Below are 14897 nucleotides of genomic sequence, written 5' to 3'. Positions count from 1 at the left end.
CACTTTGCCAAAGCACAGCCCCCACACCACTAGAGGGATATCTTCAACCACCAACTTACCATCCTGAGACAAGGCCGAGTATAGCCCACAAAGATCTCCGCCACGGGGGTCGGGAGAGGAGGGGGACGGGGGGAGGGAGAGGAGGGGGCAGGGGGAGGGAGAGGAGGGCAGGAGATAGAGGTGTTGATGGCTCTCTGGTCAGCAAACATGCCGTCATTGTATACATTACTAATGCTGTGCTATAATTGTTAATTGCTACAGCATGACCTGAGACGCCTGTGTACCTCCCTAATCACTGTGTCACCATCATCAACACCTCTCACTCACCACAGGAAAGTCACAGGAAAATCTGTTGTCCAGGGCGAATGTGTCACTGCCCACGACACACCAACAACAACCTGCAGCTCTGAGGAATTCAGCCAAGACATGCAATAATGCCTCAGCACAGAGACACTGACAAGCTTCAGTATACCTGCAACTGGAACTGCAATGACTAACACTAGTGACTGAAACAATGCTGTCGCAAAGTGAAGGAGCAAATATTACCTTCTGGTGAAGTTTTAGACACCAATTAAGTTTTTCCTTCTCATTACTGAAGTGCTGGACTGGTCAAAAAATGGCGGTGCAACAGAAAAACCCAAAGATCATTTCAGGGAACTTCGCCATCGGTGGTCATTAATTTCAGAGCAATTACGAAGCATGATGTCCATAATGAGTCGTTATTGCATTGTAATTGTCTCTATGTCTAAGTAATGAGGCTGGTGTTGTGTGTTGTGATTTGGCTGGTTAGTTCTGCAGGCTCCGCTGGTCTTGGGGAGAGGCATAATCAACAGCAGCAGTAGCAGTGGGATTTCTCTAAGAGAGCCTGGATGGTGTGTGTGCCCTCTGGCCAACCATAATAAGAGGAGATGTCATGGGAGAGGGCCAGGAGACATCAGCTCCATTTGCTGTTAAGACACAGTGGAGATGGATCACGCAGCTGAGCTGCTGTCTGTGTCCAGCCAAATTAGCTCTGAACTAATATCCTCCTGACAGGGTTTAGGATATGTTTCTACAGTAATGTTATGTCTATTCATAATGGGTCTCTAATGTTGGATGTTTTTAGGGAAATTCAATTCAATCTTGATATCGGATGACTCGGAATTGTGTGGTGGAAGACGTATCACATAGGCACTGGTGCTGACCCTGCCAACAATTGATATTTTCCATTAAACCTTTTGCTACAGCTCAATTAACTATTCTGTATATTCTGCCCCATCCTGATTGCTGGTAATTACAGTCATGTGACATTTAGAGTCTGAAGTGTATACATTAATATGCTTTTCTTTTGTAGTTCTCCTGTAGGGACTGCAGCTGCACTTCTCTTCTCTAAAGGTAATTTGACTATTGAGGCTTTTACAGACTTATAATGGCCTCCTATTCATTTGCATATTTTATGCATTACCGAGCTTTACAGCACGACTTGGGCAATTAAGCACTTGAGCGATTTCTCAAGGGTCCCCACCTGGACCTGAACCCAAACAACCCTTACATCTCTCTCAAGTGCATTCATATCGTGAGCATTTATCTTAATATAATTCATTCTCAAATTCACGCAGCATCACCAAAATAGTTTGAAAACGGCGTCAGTCTGATGGGTGCTGGAGTGATAGGAAAAAAAGAAACATTCAGAATGAGTGTTCTTAGCCTTCCCCCTGCTGGTAAATTATTAGGGATGGGACTTTTTCCAGCTCATGTATCCAGGAGCTCCTGTGGACTTCATTAGATTTTTTAGCCTACAGTTAGGGATATGCTTTACTTGACCATGTGACCTCTGGGATATGTTTTATTCGACCATTTGACCTTACTAGGAGTAAATCCTGGCTGTGGACATGGTCCTGTGTCACAGTGTCACCTCCTTATCCATTTCAACAGGCTGATTTACTACTGTCTTTCTTCTAAGAGTAAAGTTTCTGGGTAGGTCAACAAAAAGACTGGAGTTCCTCTCTACCATGACCCTTCCCGTAAGCAGATGAGAGACAGGCGGTGGTGCGGTTTTCTTTACCTGCTGGACATTGTTCTCTCAGACTCAGAACACCATCTGTTATAACCTTATGAGTTGATTGTGTAATGTACTGAGAGACAGGTGTTAAAACTTGTTCACTGGGAATATCATCACCTTCTCTCATCATCCTTTATTTGAATATACTGTTCCTTCAGTGAGACACAGAAGGGCAGAATACCTCAGGTGCCCATCTGGTTTTAGAGGACAACGTTTCAATTCAACATATTGTGTTCATAAAGCAAATAACTTGAAAGTCAGCGGGCGCTCAATTAATCATGCCCTCCAGCATTGCCTGATATATCAGTGAAATGTTTGAAGCTACCTAATCAAGGTGGTGGCAATAATGATGTGAAGTGGGTAATTAAAACTACTGGTTTATATCAGTCATCAGTCATATTTTTTATGATCATGAGCTGATAATATAGAAGCAGTAATTGTTAAACAAAACATTTAACCCAAATTATAATTTATGCATCCGCCATTCGTTCTCAGCAGTAGAGTACTGATATAGCCGATATTGGTTGAGCTCTGAAATACATACTGCAAAAACATGTGTCATCCACAGTCAGTAGAGGTAGAATGGTGTAATTCTATTTAATAATAGCAGACTCGTTTCTGAAATCGCCTGTTTTTCCCAGTTATTTTCCTTTATTCCCTGCCTTCGTCTCAGAGGACAGGCCAACCAAAGCAAAGCCCCTGGATTCCTGAGCGAACCACTATGCTCCTTGGCCCTGCTAGCGAGAGTTCAGAATGTTATTGTAACTGACATCATGTGACTACAAAGAGAACAGAAACTGTTGAGAGGACAATGGAGAGACGAAGAGAACCCTGAGTATGATGATAATGAAGAGGAAGATGATGATGATGGAGACGTGGTATTCCTCACAGTAGTGATAGTCTCAGCCACCACCGTTGTCTCTGCGTGAGGTAGCAATAAGCCTGGGGACGAAGTTACGATATGACCATGATGACCATTATGCTAATGCTGATGGAAACCATATTGGAAACGACGGTGACCACGATAATGATGATGATGATACTGGACAGGTTTTACAGGTTGTAGACCAGCTGCAGCCAGTCTGGTGTCAGCTCTACCTCAGCCAGTAGCACAGTGAGCGGCAGGCCAGCCACTAACAGAGCAGCCATTCCCTGGGTCTTGATGACTTCCAGATGACAGCCCAGACAGCCTGGCCGGAGAGAACTCAGCACTCAGTCACAGACAGAGAGAGAGGGGGGAGGCAGAGATAGGGAAGGGGAGGAGAGGGAGAGAAACAGAGAAACAGACAGACAGAGTGGTGGAGAGGAAAGGATGAAGTAGTTGCATGTGAAGTGCTTTAGCAGTGCTCCAGTCAGCGTTCTTACCTCATTCTCCTGATGGTTGTTTGTACACAGCTCTCTCCAGCTGGGGCCTGGCTGGCTGCTTTGATTGGCTGGTGACTGACTCACATTCAGATCCCAGGGAGACAGACAGACGACAGGCAGTGTCAGTGTATGTGTGCTGGGCCGAGAGTCAGCATGATGCATCGGTGGCGTCTACTCATCACTGTGTTCTACTGCCAGCTGTACCTGGCTGCTGCTCAACACTGGAGGAAAGGTAGGACACCTGAGCACCTCACAGAGTTTAGGCTGACTTCAGGTCAGTTTGAGGGGTCAACATAGACACGTTCATAGAAAGTTAATGGTTGTTGTGTAGACGTTCTCAGAGCTAGTAGCAATAAGATGTAATGAACTGCATTTTGGAATCAAATGAAAAAATATACAATATGGTTATGTATTAAGTATCATTGTGTGTTATTATAACTGAACGTTTTGCTGCCAAATAGATTATTTAGGTGGAGTTAAGTAGGCAAAAAAATGTATGCAGACTTTTTTTCTGATGTGTTTGCAGACTTTTATGAGATTTTATGTTTTTTGAAGAAAAGACAAATGTTTTGTTTGCTTTGGCAAGGCTGTGGGTGTTAGTCTCCTGTATCTATATGATTGTGTTGACGAGAAGGAGAGAAATAATATTTTTTGAATATCTTTCAACAAAGTTCCCAGCGAAAAACAACTTCACGTGCCTTCTTGTAATTGGGTCCAAACATTTGGATCCACATTCATACATTTTCCCTCCCTCCCTCCCTCCCTCCCTCCCTCCCTCCCTCCCTCCCTCCCTCCCTCCCTCCCTCCCTCCCTCCCTCCCTCCCACACACGTCAATGTTTGGTTCCTTAGAAATGTCGACGGCCGAAAATAGATCCCTCCAAATTAAGGAATGTAGGAGGGTGGATTTCAATGGAAATCACTGAATCAGTCACATGATGTTGAACCTGCTTCAGGAAACGCGACTTAGCTCAGGTCTTTACTGGCAGATGAGATCCAGTCATATGCATGATGTGTCTGTGTGGATACGAGCCTGACATGATCAGATAAAATAATACAAACTTTATTAATCCCAGAGGGGAAACTGGTCTGTCAATCAGTCATGTGTCTCAGTATCCATTCTGAAAATATGAATACGTTACTACATCCATGTCATACTAGTACTAAGCTTATCTACTGTATGGCTATTGAACGTCAGGTCACCCCTAAAGACCACATCTGAATATTTAGGATTTGATAGAGGGGACAGACAGAGAGTGATTTGGAATAGGGGACAAACTAAAAGTGTAGCACACTGTGTCCCTCTGACTGCTGCCCAATTCTTCCCCAGCTGTTTTGACTGCAGCAGCTTGGAAAAACATCTGCATATCTGACTTGATGTATTGTTATCCCTTCAATATTGAGACATATCTTGTCCCATATTTGGAGCTCTCAGGTCTTCGGTCCCCTGGGAAAGTTCTAATTAGGACATATACTTAGCTTGCTCCAGAGTGTGTGTATTCTGTGGATAATATCAGTTTGGACATCACAATGCAAATGTGGAAACTGGTTAAGCAAACATCATTCATCAGTTGTAGTATGGGAAATGTTCCTGACTTTGGTTTTGGCTCTGACTTTAATCCAAATAACCATTACTGTAAACCTGGAGGACAGTGACCTGTGTTTTTGCTGCTTTTCTCGAATCACGACACAATTCCAGCCAGGACCATTTAGCACTGCTTGTAATGAATGGCTTTGTGTTTTCCCCTGGCTCATTGCATGTGCTTAGAGGGAGATTACAAGTTCCCTGCTTGTTTGTGAGGACACAGGGGACAGTGTCCTAGCAAACACTGATTATTTAGTCTAGCAAACACTGATTATTTAGTCTAGCGCCACAGTGGACCGAGAAGCACGAGCAATGATTGGTTTCTTCTAGCTCAGAGCTTTGAAAACTGAGATCTGCTTTCAGAGGTGGATCATCCACTTTAAACCAGCAACCACTTACTCCATATGTGACCGGCTAGATTTGGAAACCGAGTCTACTGTGTATCAGACGACTGTGTTAGCCAGCTGAGCTAAAGCCTAGGCATTACACGAGTCTTCAGGTCTCAGGCAAGGTTGCACATCACATGAACATTGCACTTAGATGTTTCTTTGTGTTGCTGTTGTTCTGCTGAGGTGAAAAGAAGGTTCCCTCCTGTTCTTCACCTCTGACTCGAGCTCAACACAGTGGACTCAACTTATCATCTGTGTGTGGAATTCCAGCTCCACCTACCTCCACTTATAAGCTATACACTGGAAGGCATCAGGAAAGGATGTGCTGCTGGATAAAAGTCAACATCGGGGCTTAGGCTTTCCAATACATACTGAATCAGTATCACACTTGGATGCACAGTAGCACATATCAGCCCAAATCTGGGTGAAAACGATGACGGCAATGTCTGGCATTCCTCGCAGCTGCTGTATGTATGGCGCCTGTGCAACTAGTGGTGAAACTAGTGGTGAAACCCATATTAGCTCCCCATTTTGGAGCTAATATCTCCACAGAGGTACAGCATCGCCTTAACGTCAAACGATTCATGGAAAACGAAGCATGGAAATGAACCTCATAGACCTCATAACCTCACTGTTCACACTGGCTCTGTGCCAATAAAAGTTGTTGTCCCTATGGGTGTGTTCTGTATGCTTATACATTCCAACGCTGCTTATTTGACCCTGTTTCTGAATTGGGAGAATGTGGCACTTGTTGTCCTGTCGAGAGTGTGAGGCCTTGATGGCCGGACGGTTAGGAGTACAGTGGAGGGGGACTGGGAGTAGCAAGAGCTGGTCTTGGATCAGATTCCATAAGGAGTACAGTCAGAGAACAGTGAGTGGAATTGTGCTGGGTGTCAGTTGACCAGGAGCTGATTCCTGATCAGTTTCCATAGAGAAGGCCAATGTTTAAACTATGACCCTCATTAACCTCACTGAGGATTTATTTCTCTTGGCTCAAACAGCAGATTACTGTACAGTGATTGGATATCTGCCTTAGATTAGTAACAACAGCACATTCTACAGTAGTAGGGAATCTAACCAAGCTCAGATAGATACAACACCTGCCAGAGAGTGACATTCTATGAGAGAATGAGTAAGCTATAGTAGCCCTGCGTGTTATGTTTCATAAAGCTCAGTCACAACCGCGTTGAACTCTGAACTGTTGAGAGGAAACCGTAATTTACCCCTAGTCACGCTGTGTTCCTACCATGACCTTTCTGTTCTGTCAAGGTCCCAGGCATTCCTCAGACGGACTGAAGCACTGCATGATCGATGGTCTGTTTGTGTCCACTTCATACATGCTCCGACTTCCAATCAAGCTTCTTATTTGGACCTTGTCTGTCTGTACCTGACCCTTCAACCCAAAAGCACATGGCCTTGTACTTTCAACACAGTCCCTGCCAGGTATTCAGGGCTGTAATGGAAAAGAAAGCAAATAACTTATTGAGGGAGGGATGCTGCATGCACCAAACTTTCTTTGGGTTGAGCTGGGTCATCTCTAGGTCATGTTAACAACATTTCTCAACGTGTCATATTTTTCTGTTGAGGTCAAAATATTTGACCACAAGAATGTCCCTATGTACTGTAGCCGTCTCTCAAACTGGTGAAGGGTATTAACATGTCACTACTGGGACTCCTGCCTCAAATCATCCCCTCACTGTTAAGAAGCCGCTCAGAGTAATACAGAGAAAACCCTGTTGAAAGAAGCTAAACTCCCATAAATAAAGTCCCATTATCTCACTTAATGTTAATCACGCCTAGGTCATTTTTGAGAAAACATGCGAGTCATTTGTAGATATAATAACTACTACATCTCCCCTACAGGAAAAATAATAGGTGTGAAGGAGGTGGTTCAGTGAATGGTCTCATCTGAGATCAGAATACTTGCCACAGCTGAATTTAGCTCAGGAGCTGCCTTTAGCTCAGCAGTCTTGTGGTATGCAAGAGACCAAGGTTGGAACCCAGTTGGTAAGCTTGTGTCCAGGTGTTTCTCTGCTCCTGCTCCTGGTTAGCTCCCCTTATAAATGACAGAGCTGCCATAGTCTGCAGTTCTGAAGGCTGAGAGAGAGGGCTTTTATGAGGAGCAGACCACAGCTCCTGAACTCTCAGGCCTGCTGCGGCACATATGCCCTGGCTCTTTGAAATCTGACCGCCCTACCCTATAGCCTATGCCCTATAGACACACCTGGCTGTTTGAAAAGAGGGGGCATCTATAATGTGGGACATACCAGCAATTACCGGTGTCAGAGATTTAAGGGTTTTCACCCGGTTTCACATGGGGACATCTGCTGCAGTTTACCACCTAGTTGTCTCCCACAAACCTGGGGCTAGATAGTTTAACCTACGTAGACATGTTTACAGTATGCAGTAAGTGTAGGATTTCACATGACCTATAGCCACTGTGTCAATGTATTTGACTATATTGTATACTGTAGACCTATGCCACTGCGTAAATACTGCAACGTGTGCTGAGTTTGACTGACCTCCTGGTCACAACAACGGCAACCATATTCACCCGCTCAACGGGAATTCTGGATCTGTTGTATTTCAGGACTTCTATTGGTTGCCATTGGTTTAATGAGTCATTCAATTATTCAAAATGCTATCTCTCCTCTTCTCACTTTCTCTCCCCTTTCTCTTCAGCCCTTTACCCATCAGCTTTTAGAGTGAAGCGTGGCACACACTCATTGGTCAACCCCACCTTCCAGAACTCTGTGGAAGATGTTAACCTGCTGTTTGAGGTGAGTCGAAAATAGCCAGCTCTGCTGAAATTACATTAATGGGCTTACATTACATTAATGGGCTTGTTACATGGAAACAAGACGATTGTTGTCAAATAAAGTTCAATCTTACACAAAAGTAAAGTTGTATTGTATGCTCTCAGGCTGTAACAGTCTGGCTCTTCTCTCCGACCCATAATGGATCATCTAGAGACCCTCCTCTCAGATAGCTTTGACTTTATTACTTAATAATATTCTGACATTGAACTCCATATCCCAGAGGCCTCTGCTTCTTCTTGTTGTTGAGCCAGACCCTATCCACTGTGGGCACAACCCAGATTCATCCACACGTATTACAGCTGGTATGTTGGAGCCCAAGGAGCAAACAATATGTCTGGACATATACCGCTCAACCATCCACCGCTCTGATGTTTGAGTGGAAAACATGGACACAGAGGTTATAGGTTATTCAAGGTTTGTGAATCTTGTGGGGTAGCAGCAAAACATGTTGCATCAGAATCAATGCCACTCAAGCGTTTATATTCACCATTGCTTCTAAATAAAATATCTTAGGCATAACAAGTCAAAAATACCTGAAAGCTCATCTCTTGTGCTTTTGGGAAGAATTATTGACTTTCAAAGACTCTGTTAGTTACTTAAGTGAGTTGTAGGTCCAGTAGGGACCCCTTTCTCCATGCTGTAGCAAACTCTTCTATCAGTCCTTGTCAGTGCCAAATATCAAATTGACCCCTAGACCCTGCATTTATGGAGATCTGAGAGAGCAATAGGGTCTAAGGGCTGATTTGGAATTGGGCCATACAGTATGGGAAGATGATACATTTCTACAGTTTGATATGACAGAACTTTGAACATAGCTGAGCAAACAATGGAACCAAGAAGTACGTGTGCAGTAAGCAAAGTTGAAGAGCTCTTGTCTTCAGCAGTGGATCTATGTGTGTAGGTGTGTGGATCTCCTCAGAGTTCCATTCAGAGAGAGAAGTGAAAGTTAAAGACGTATTGAATGTTTGACTCCTCTTCTCCTACTAATTGAAGAGCTGAATCATTTCCCTGTTTGATGTGAATCTTGTGGGTACTACCGCTCGTCGTGCTGCAGGGAAATGGAGGTTGGAGGTGGGAAGGGCAGATGCAGAGAAGCTGTAGGCAAAGTGAACAGTCATAATAGGTTCAAACTTTCTACATTTCATACAGTTGAACTTGAGCTACGAGAGTCATGGTTGGAGCAGGAACGTAGTTTTGATCCACTGGGAAAGGGAAGCTGAAGCCTCAGTCAGCAGTCGTCATCAGTAGCAGTGTGTGGGTAAAATCACTGGGGAAACCAAGCCAGGAAAAAACAGACATATTACAACCTATGTGTTGTGATAATTGCATTGTTTGCTCTATAACCTGTTAGTTGATATGCCTTGACACCATGATATTTAGGCCTAAGGCCGAGACAATAAGAAAACACAGTGGCAGAATAAATTCAACCACACATTTGTTTCATCATTACAAAACCAGAGAGCAACCTCTGTCCAGTGTAGTCCACAAAGCATATTACATGTAACAAACAGTTACATGAACTACAGCATGGTCAAGCAAATTAATGTTTCTGACATTTCCGGACTTCTAAACAACTATAGATTTGGAACCACAGAGAGGTACCGCAAGTCACAAAGAAACATAGTGGAGCGGACTCCACTATTCCAGCACCATTTCAACTTCAATATTTCAACATCATCAAATCACCTTTGCTTAGTCTAATACAGTGACAACTAAAGACACCAAAAACAATTTAGTCCAATCAACATAAGCTAAATATGATGTGGATGTCCATGGTTCTGATTTCTCTCTCTCTCTGTGTGTGTGTGTGTGTGTGTGTGTGTGTGTGTGTGTGTGTGTGTGTGTGTGTGTGTGTGTGTGTGTGTGTGTGTGTGCAAGTAGAAAAAACACGTTGACTCACCCTACTTGTAGAGAAATGCCAATGCCATTCTCCTCTCTTTCATGTTGACGAAACGGTCTATGACTCTGTTATACAGTACATGCTTTCATTTTTTGTTGTCCTAGGCTACCTGGCTAAAATGCTTGCTCGCTAGCCTAACTTCCTTTCATGGGCAACATTAGCTAGTTAACATTAGCCTTCTACATCTAGCTACATATTGAACTTCCATCCTCTCAGGCCAATGTATGAATTTATCCTTGGATCAGAATAACGGTTATAATAATTTGCCAGTATGGTGAATTAAGTAAAACCGCAAGTCCAAATCCCTATCTCCATCGATGGCTAATTTAGGAATGGGCCAATTTTAGCTAGCTAGCTAGCCACCGAAGGACAACAACACAACAAAATGCAACAATTCAAGTTGTTTTTGACAATAAAGTTTGGGTCTCGATGTGATGTGATAGGAGTGAAGCCAAATCCAAACTGGCTTCCCTTGACACTTTTTTGGTGAGCCAGGACCATTAACAATTTAGCTCAACACTGATTGGCTATTATTTTATCCTTTTTTTAATCGAGGGAGGCCAAATGCCAAACTATTTTTGACCAGACATCATCAGATAGATGGCCTCCACATACAGAGACAAAGGGGCACTATTTCACTCGCTTTAATGCTTTCTCTGGTGAGATGCATTCCGCCTCTTGCGAATTTAAGTACAATTCTGAAAGACAGAGACACGAAAGATACATTTTTTTAACTTTTTTTCTTGGACAATTTTTTGGGGAAGCCTGACTTCCCTTGGCATCCATGAATACATGCCAACGGGAGTCAGGTTACTCAAGGTAAACCGTCCCTCTATTCATGGAAGGAACGGAAACGTATTTTTAAGGTCTTAAGTATTGAGTGTTTAGTCCAATTCAACAGAGGAATAAGGCAGCAAACATTTTTTGTAATGTATTGTATGACCCCTGGTGGTAAGAGCTTAACTTGTGTTCCAGTTATACCATTGGTGGTGCATGAGATGAGATTCACCCTGACTATGTGTGGGAAATCGCTCTGTTGATTGAATCATTCAAAAGTCAATTGATTAAATCAATCAAACAATCTCAGAACATGAAGGTATTGAGATGACAGATGGACAATTGAAAAGTGGATCTGATAGAACCTGTAAAGAATCTGATACAACTGTGGCTGTCTTCTAGATCCTGCTGGCAGGCCTGCAGATCGAGGGTGAGGACAAGCCCTTCATGATCCCAGACAAGGAGCTGGCGTCTCTGAGGAGGGTCCAAAAGCTGGAGGTTATCTGTGAGGACATCCTGCCCAAGAGACTATCCAAGATCAGACGTCTGACCTCCCACCTGTCCCAGCACAGAGGTGCCCTAAGCAGGGAGGACTTTGAGCGCACAGTGCTCACTATGGTGTACACTGCCCAGACTCTGGCTCATACCACATCCCAACACCAGAAGGAGCTGTGGGGAGACGCCCTGCTGCAGCTGTTCAGGGCCATTCAAGGAGATCTGACGCCACCCAGGACACCTCAGCACTAGTGTTATGGACATGTGGACACATTCTTTTAGATACTGTAATATACTGATCATTTTATACTGTAACACAAGTCACTTTTTGGCTGAGAATTTAAAGGATGTTTTCTATTGAGTTATATTGTATAATCAAAACGACTGTTCTGATAATGTAATATGTTTGGTTATGATCAAATTATGATATGATCTAATCATATTGAAAGGAGGATGTGGGAAAAGGAGGGATGTGAACAATATCATGTTCATGTGCTATCTATCGGATTCCACCTTGTTCCAGGACTTCATGTCACGTCCTGACCAGCAGATGGAGCTAGTGTTTTAGTTTTGGGGTCAGGACGTGGCATGTTTGTGTTGGTTAAATGTTGGGTGGATGATTGGGACTTCCAATTGAAGGCAGGTGTGTATAGTTGCCTTTGATTGGAAGTCCTATATAGGTGTGTGTGTTTGTCTTTGGGGTTGTGGGGGATTGTTCTGTGCTTAGCCGTGTGCCTAGTCAGACTGTTATTGTCGTGTTATTGTTTTCCTGTGGATGCCTTACTGGAGTCTATTAAAGTATGAGTATTCACAGTCTCGCTGCGCCTTGGTCCTCTTCTCTCCAGTATGACATTTTCAAGGATGAGTACAACTTAGTTTATGACAGAATTCCCCACCAACAAAGGACCAAGCAGCGGAAAAAGGCTGGCGAGGTAAGGGAGACCGAGAGGCACCCCCAATAATTTTTTAGGGGGGGGCACAAGGGCTGTTTGACGGGGCAAGAGCTGCCCGCCAGTCAACAGTCGTCGCCAGAGCTGCCCGCCAGTCAACAGTCGTCACCAGAGCTGCCCGCCAGTCAACAGTCGTCACCAGAGCTGCCCGCCAGTCAACAGTCGTCACCAGATCTGCCCGCCAGTCAACAGTCGTCACCAGAGCTGCCCGCCAGTCAACAGTCGTCACCAGAGCTGCCCGCCAGTCAACAGTCGTCACCAGAGCTGCCCGCCAGTCAACAGTCGTCACCAGAGCTGCCCGCCAGTCAACAGTCGTCACCAGAGCTGCCCGCCAGTCAACAGTCGTCACCAGAGCTGCCCGCCAGTCAACAGTCGTCACCAGAGCTGCCCGCCAGTCAACAGTCGTCACCAGAGCTGCCCGCCAGTCAACAGTCGTCACCAGAGCTGCCCGCCAGTCAACAGTCGTCACCAGAGCTGCCCGCCAGTCAACAGTCACCAGAGAGGTCAGACTGCGCTGAACTGCCGGAGTGGCCAGACTGCGCTGAACTGCCGGAGTGGCCAGACTGCGCTGAACTGCCGGAGTGGCCAGACTGCGCTGAACTGCCGGAGTGGCCAGACTGCCCTGACCTGCCGGAGTGGCCAGACTGCCCTGACCTGCCGGAGTGGCCAGACTGCCCTGACCTGCCGGAGTGGCCAGACTGCCCTGACCTGCCGGAGTGGCCAGACTGCCCTGACCTGCCGGAGTGGCCAGACTGCCCTGACCTGCCGGAGTGGCCAGACTGCCCTGACCTGCCGGAGTGGCCCTCCTGTCCCCCGGCCCAGCCCGAGGGGCCCTCCTGTCCCCCGGCCCAGCCCGAGGGGCCCTCCTGTCCCCCGGCCCAGCCCGAGGGGCCCTCCTGTCCCCCGGCCCAGCCCGAGTGGTCCGTCTGCCAGGGTCAGCCCAAGTGGCCCATCTGCCCGGCGCAGCTAGCAGCGCCACCGAAGTGGGCTACGCCGACGGTGGAGCAAGGTCCACGCCCTGCACCTGAGCCACCTCCAGGATAGGTGGGTTGGGGAGGGAGGGTGTAGCACAGTGCCGTCGGTGACGGCAGCCACCCTCCCTTCCCTCCCTTATTGTTTTAGGGTTATTGTTTATGGGTTTTGTGTTGTTTTTTTTTGTTGGTAGGTGCATTCCGGGGTCTGCACCTTGAGGGGGGGGGGGGGTACTGTCACGTCCTGACCAGCAGATGGAGCTAGTGTTTTAGTTTTGGGGTCAGGACGTGGCATGTTTGTGTTGGTTAAATGTTGGGTGGATGATTGGGACTTCCAATTGAAGGCAGGTGTGTATAGTTGCCTTTGATTGGAAGTCCTATATAGGTGTGTGTGTTTGTCTTTGGGGTTGTGGGGAATTGTTCTGTGCTTAGCCGTGTGCCTAGTCAGACTGTTATTGTCGTGTTATTGTTTTCCTGTGGATGCCTTACTGGAGTCTATTAAAGTATGAGTATTCAGTCTCGCTGCGCCTTGGTCCTCTTCTCTCCAGTACGACATTTTCAAGGATGAGTACAACTTAGTTTATGACACTTCAGATGTAAACAAACATTTAAAATATTTTATCAGTCACTCTCATGATTCATTACAGGTCTTTATCAAATCTTCTGTCATAATCTTCTCAGTTGTTTGTCACAATCACACAATCTTTTCCCAGCACTGTCCTGTTGCGAAAAGGAGCTTCATGAAAAAAATAGTCCCATGAGGTGCAGAAATATTGTATTGAACTGTAATATTGCTTTGGTGAAGACAGGGGAATCAATTTGCTCAGCTTATCTCTCTGTAATTGATATTATAATAAAATAATTATCAATATTTGTTTTTTTAACTGTACCATGGTTATGGCCATGTTATGAACCAAACTAAACACTGAAGAAGACTGTTCAGCTGAAAAGTATGTGTATGCTATCCTGATGCAGTAAAAACATTATTTATATATAATGAAGTAAGCTTTATGCAACATCTTTTAGACTGCAGACCCATTACATTTTTTTTTGCTTATCTGGATTCACAGGTTTTTGGAGAGCACTTATGGTCTTCTTTTGATATGGCCTTGTTATGATTATGTGCAAATGATTGATATGACTTCATTCACATTTGCAAAAATGTGGGGAGGGATTTACCTCAGTCCCAAGCTGTTTTTATTTTGGAATTAGAGGATTTTAGCTGCTCTAGCTGCAGGGAGGACGTCAGACTAGATGTGAAACATCGGGCCTCAGGCTTTCTACACATCCCCCAGATCTACACATTCCAGTTCTTCAATGGCTACAAAAAAAGCGAGTGCCTAATGTGTGTCCTGTTTTCGACATAGTCCACCGCTGCTAGAAAATACTTTCCATTGACATACTGTTGCCTACAATGTTTCTCACTCCTCCACAGCCTACAGATGAACAGGTTCAGGGTGGCGGCCATTTTGTATGGAAAACTCCTTTCCTTCTCTGTGTCCAGTTGCTCTTGTTTTCGGATGGTGATAGAACTGGTCTCGCTCTCCTGGTGGTCACACATAATGGCAGGGGTGAGTCCAAGCCCCATGCTCCTGGTAGTGCCCACT

General features: G+C 45.1%; 1 protein-coding gene across 1 annotated transcript; it reads left to right on the top strand.

The window, feature by feature from the left end:
• Positions 1 to 2850: 2850 nt before the first annotated feature.
• Positions 2851 to 12185, top strand: LOC106576425 (protein FAM180A). The gene is made up of 3 exons (XM_014153605.3): positions 2851 to 3638; positions 8061 to 8158; positions 11277 to 12185. Exons 1-3 carry the CDS (start codon positions 3536 to 3538, stop codon positions 11619 to 11621), a joined length of 546 nt encoding a protein of 181 aa, XP_014009080.1. The 5' UTR covers positions 2851 to 3535; the 3' UTR covers positions 11622 to 12185.
• The last annotated feature ends 2712 nt before the right edge of the window (positions 12186 to 14897 follow it).

This window comes from Salmo salar, chromosome 17 (genome assembly GCF_965601325.2).
Source record: "Salmo salar chromosome 17, fSalSal1, whole genome shotgun sequence".
Lineage (NCBI taxonomy): Eukaryota > Metazoa > Chordata > Actinopteri > Salmoniformes > Salmonidae > Salmo > Salmo salar.
Note: the sequence above shows the minus strand (reverse complement) of the source record. Positions and strands in the feature narration are given on the sequence as shown.

Excerpts from the sequence above, each read along its gene's own strand:
- LOC106576425 (XM_014153605.3), top strand. The coding sequence starts at position 3,536 with ATGTGTGCTGGGCCGAGAGTCAGCATGATGCATCGGTGGCGTCTACTC. Across the intron at positions 3,639-8,060 it reads TGCTCAACACTGGAGGAAAG|CCCTTTACCCATCAGCTTTT; the intron begins GTAGGACACCTG and ends CTTTCTCTTCAG. Across the intron at positions 8,159-11,276 it reads ATGTTAACCTGCTGTTTGAG|ATCCTGCTGGCAGGCCTGCA; the intron begins GTGAGTCGAAAA and ends GCTGTCTTCTAG.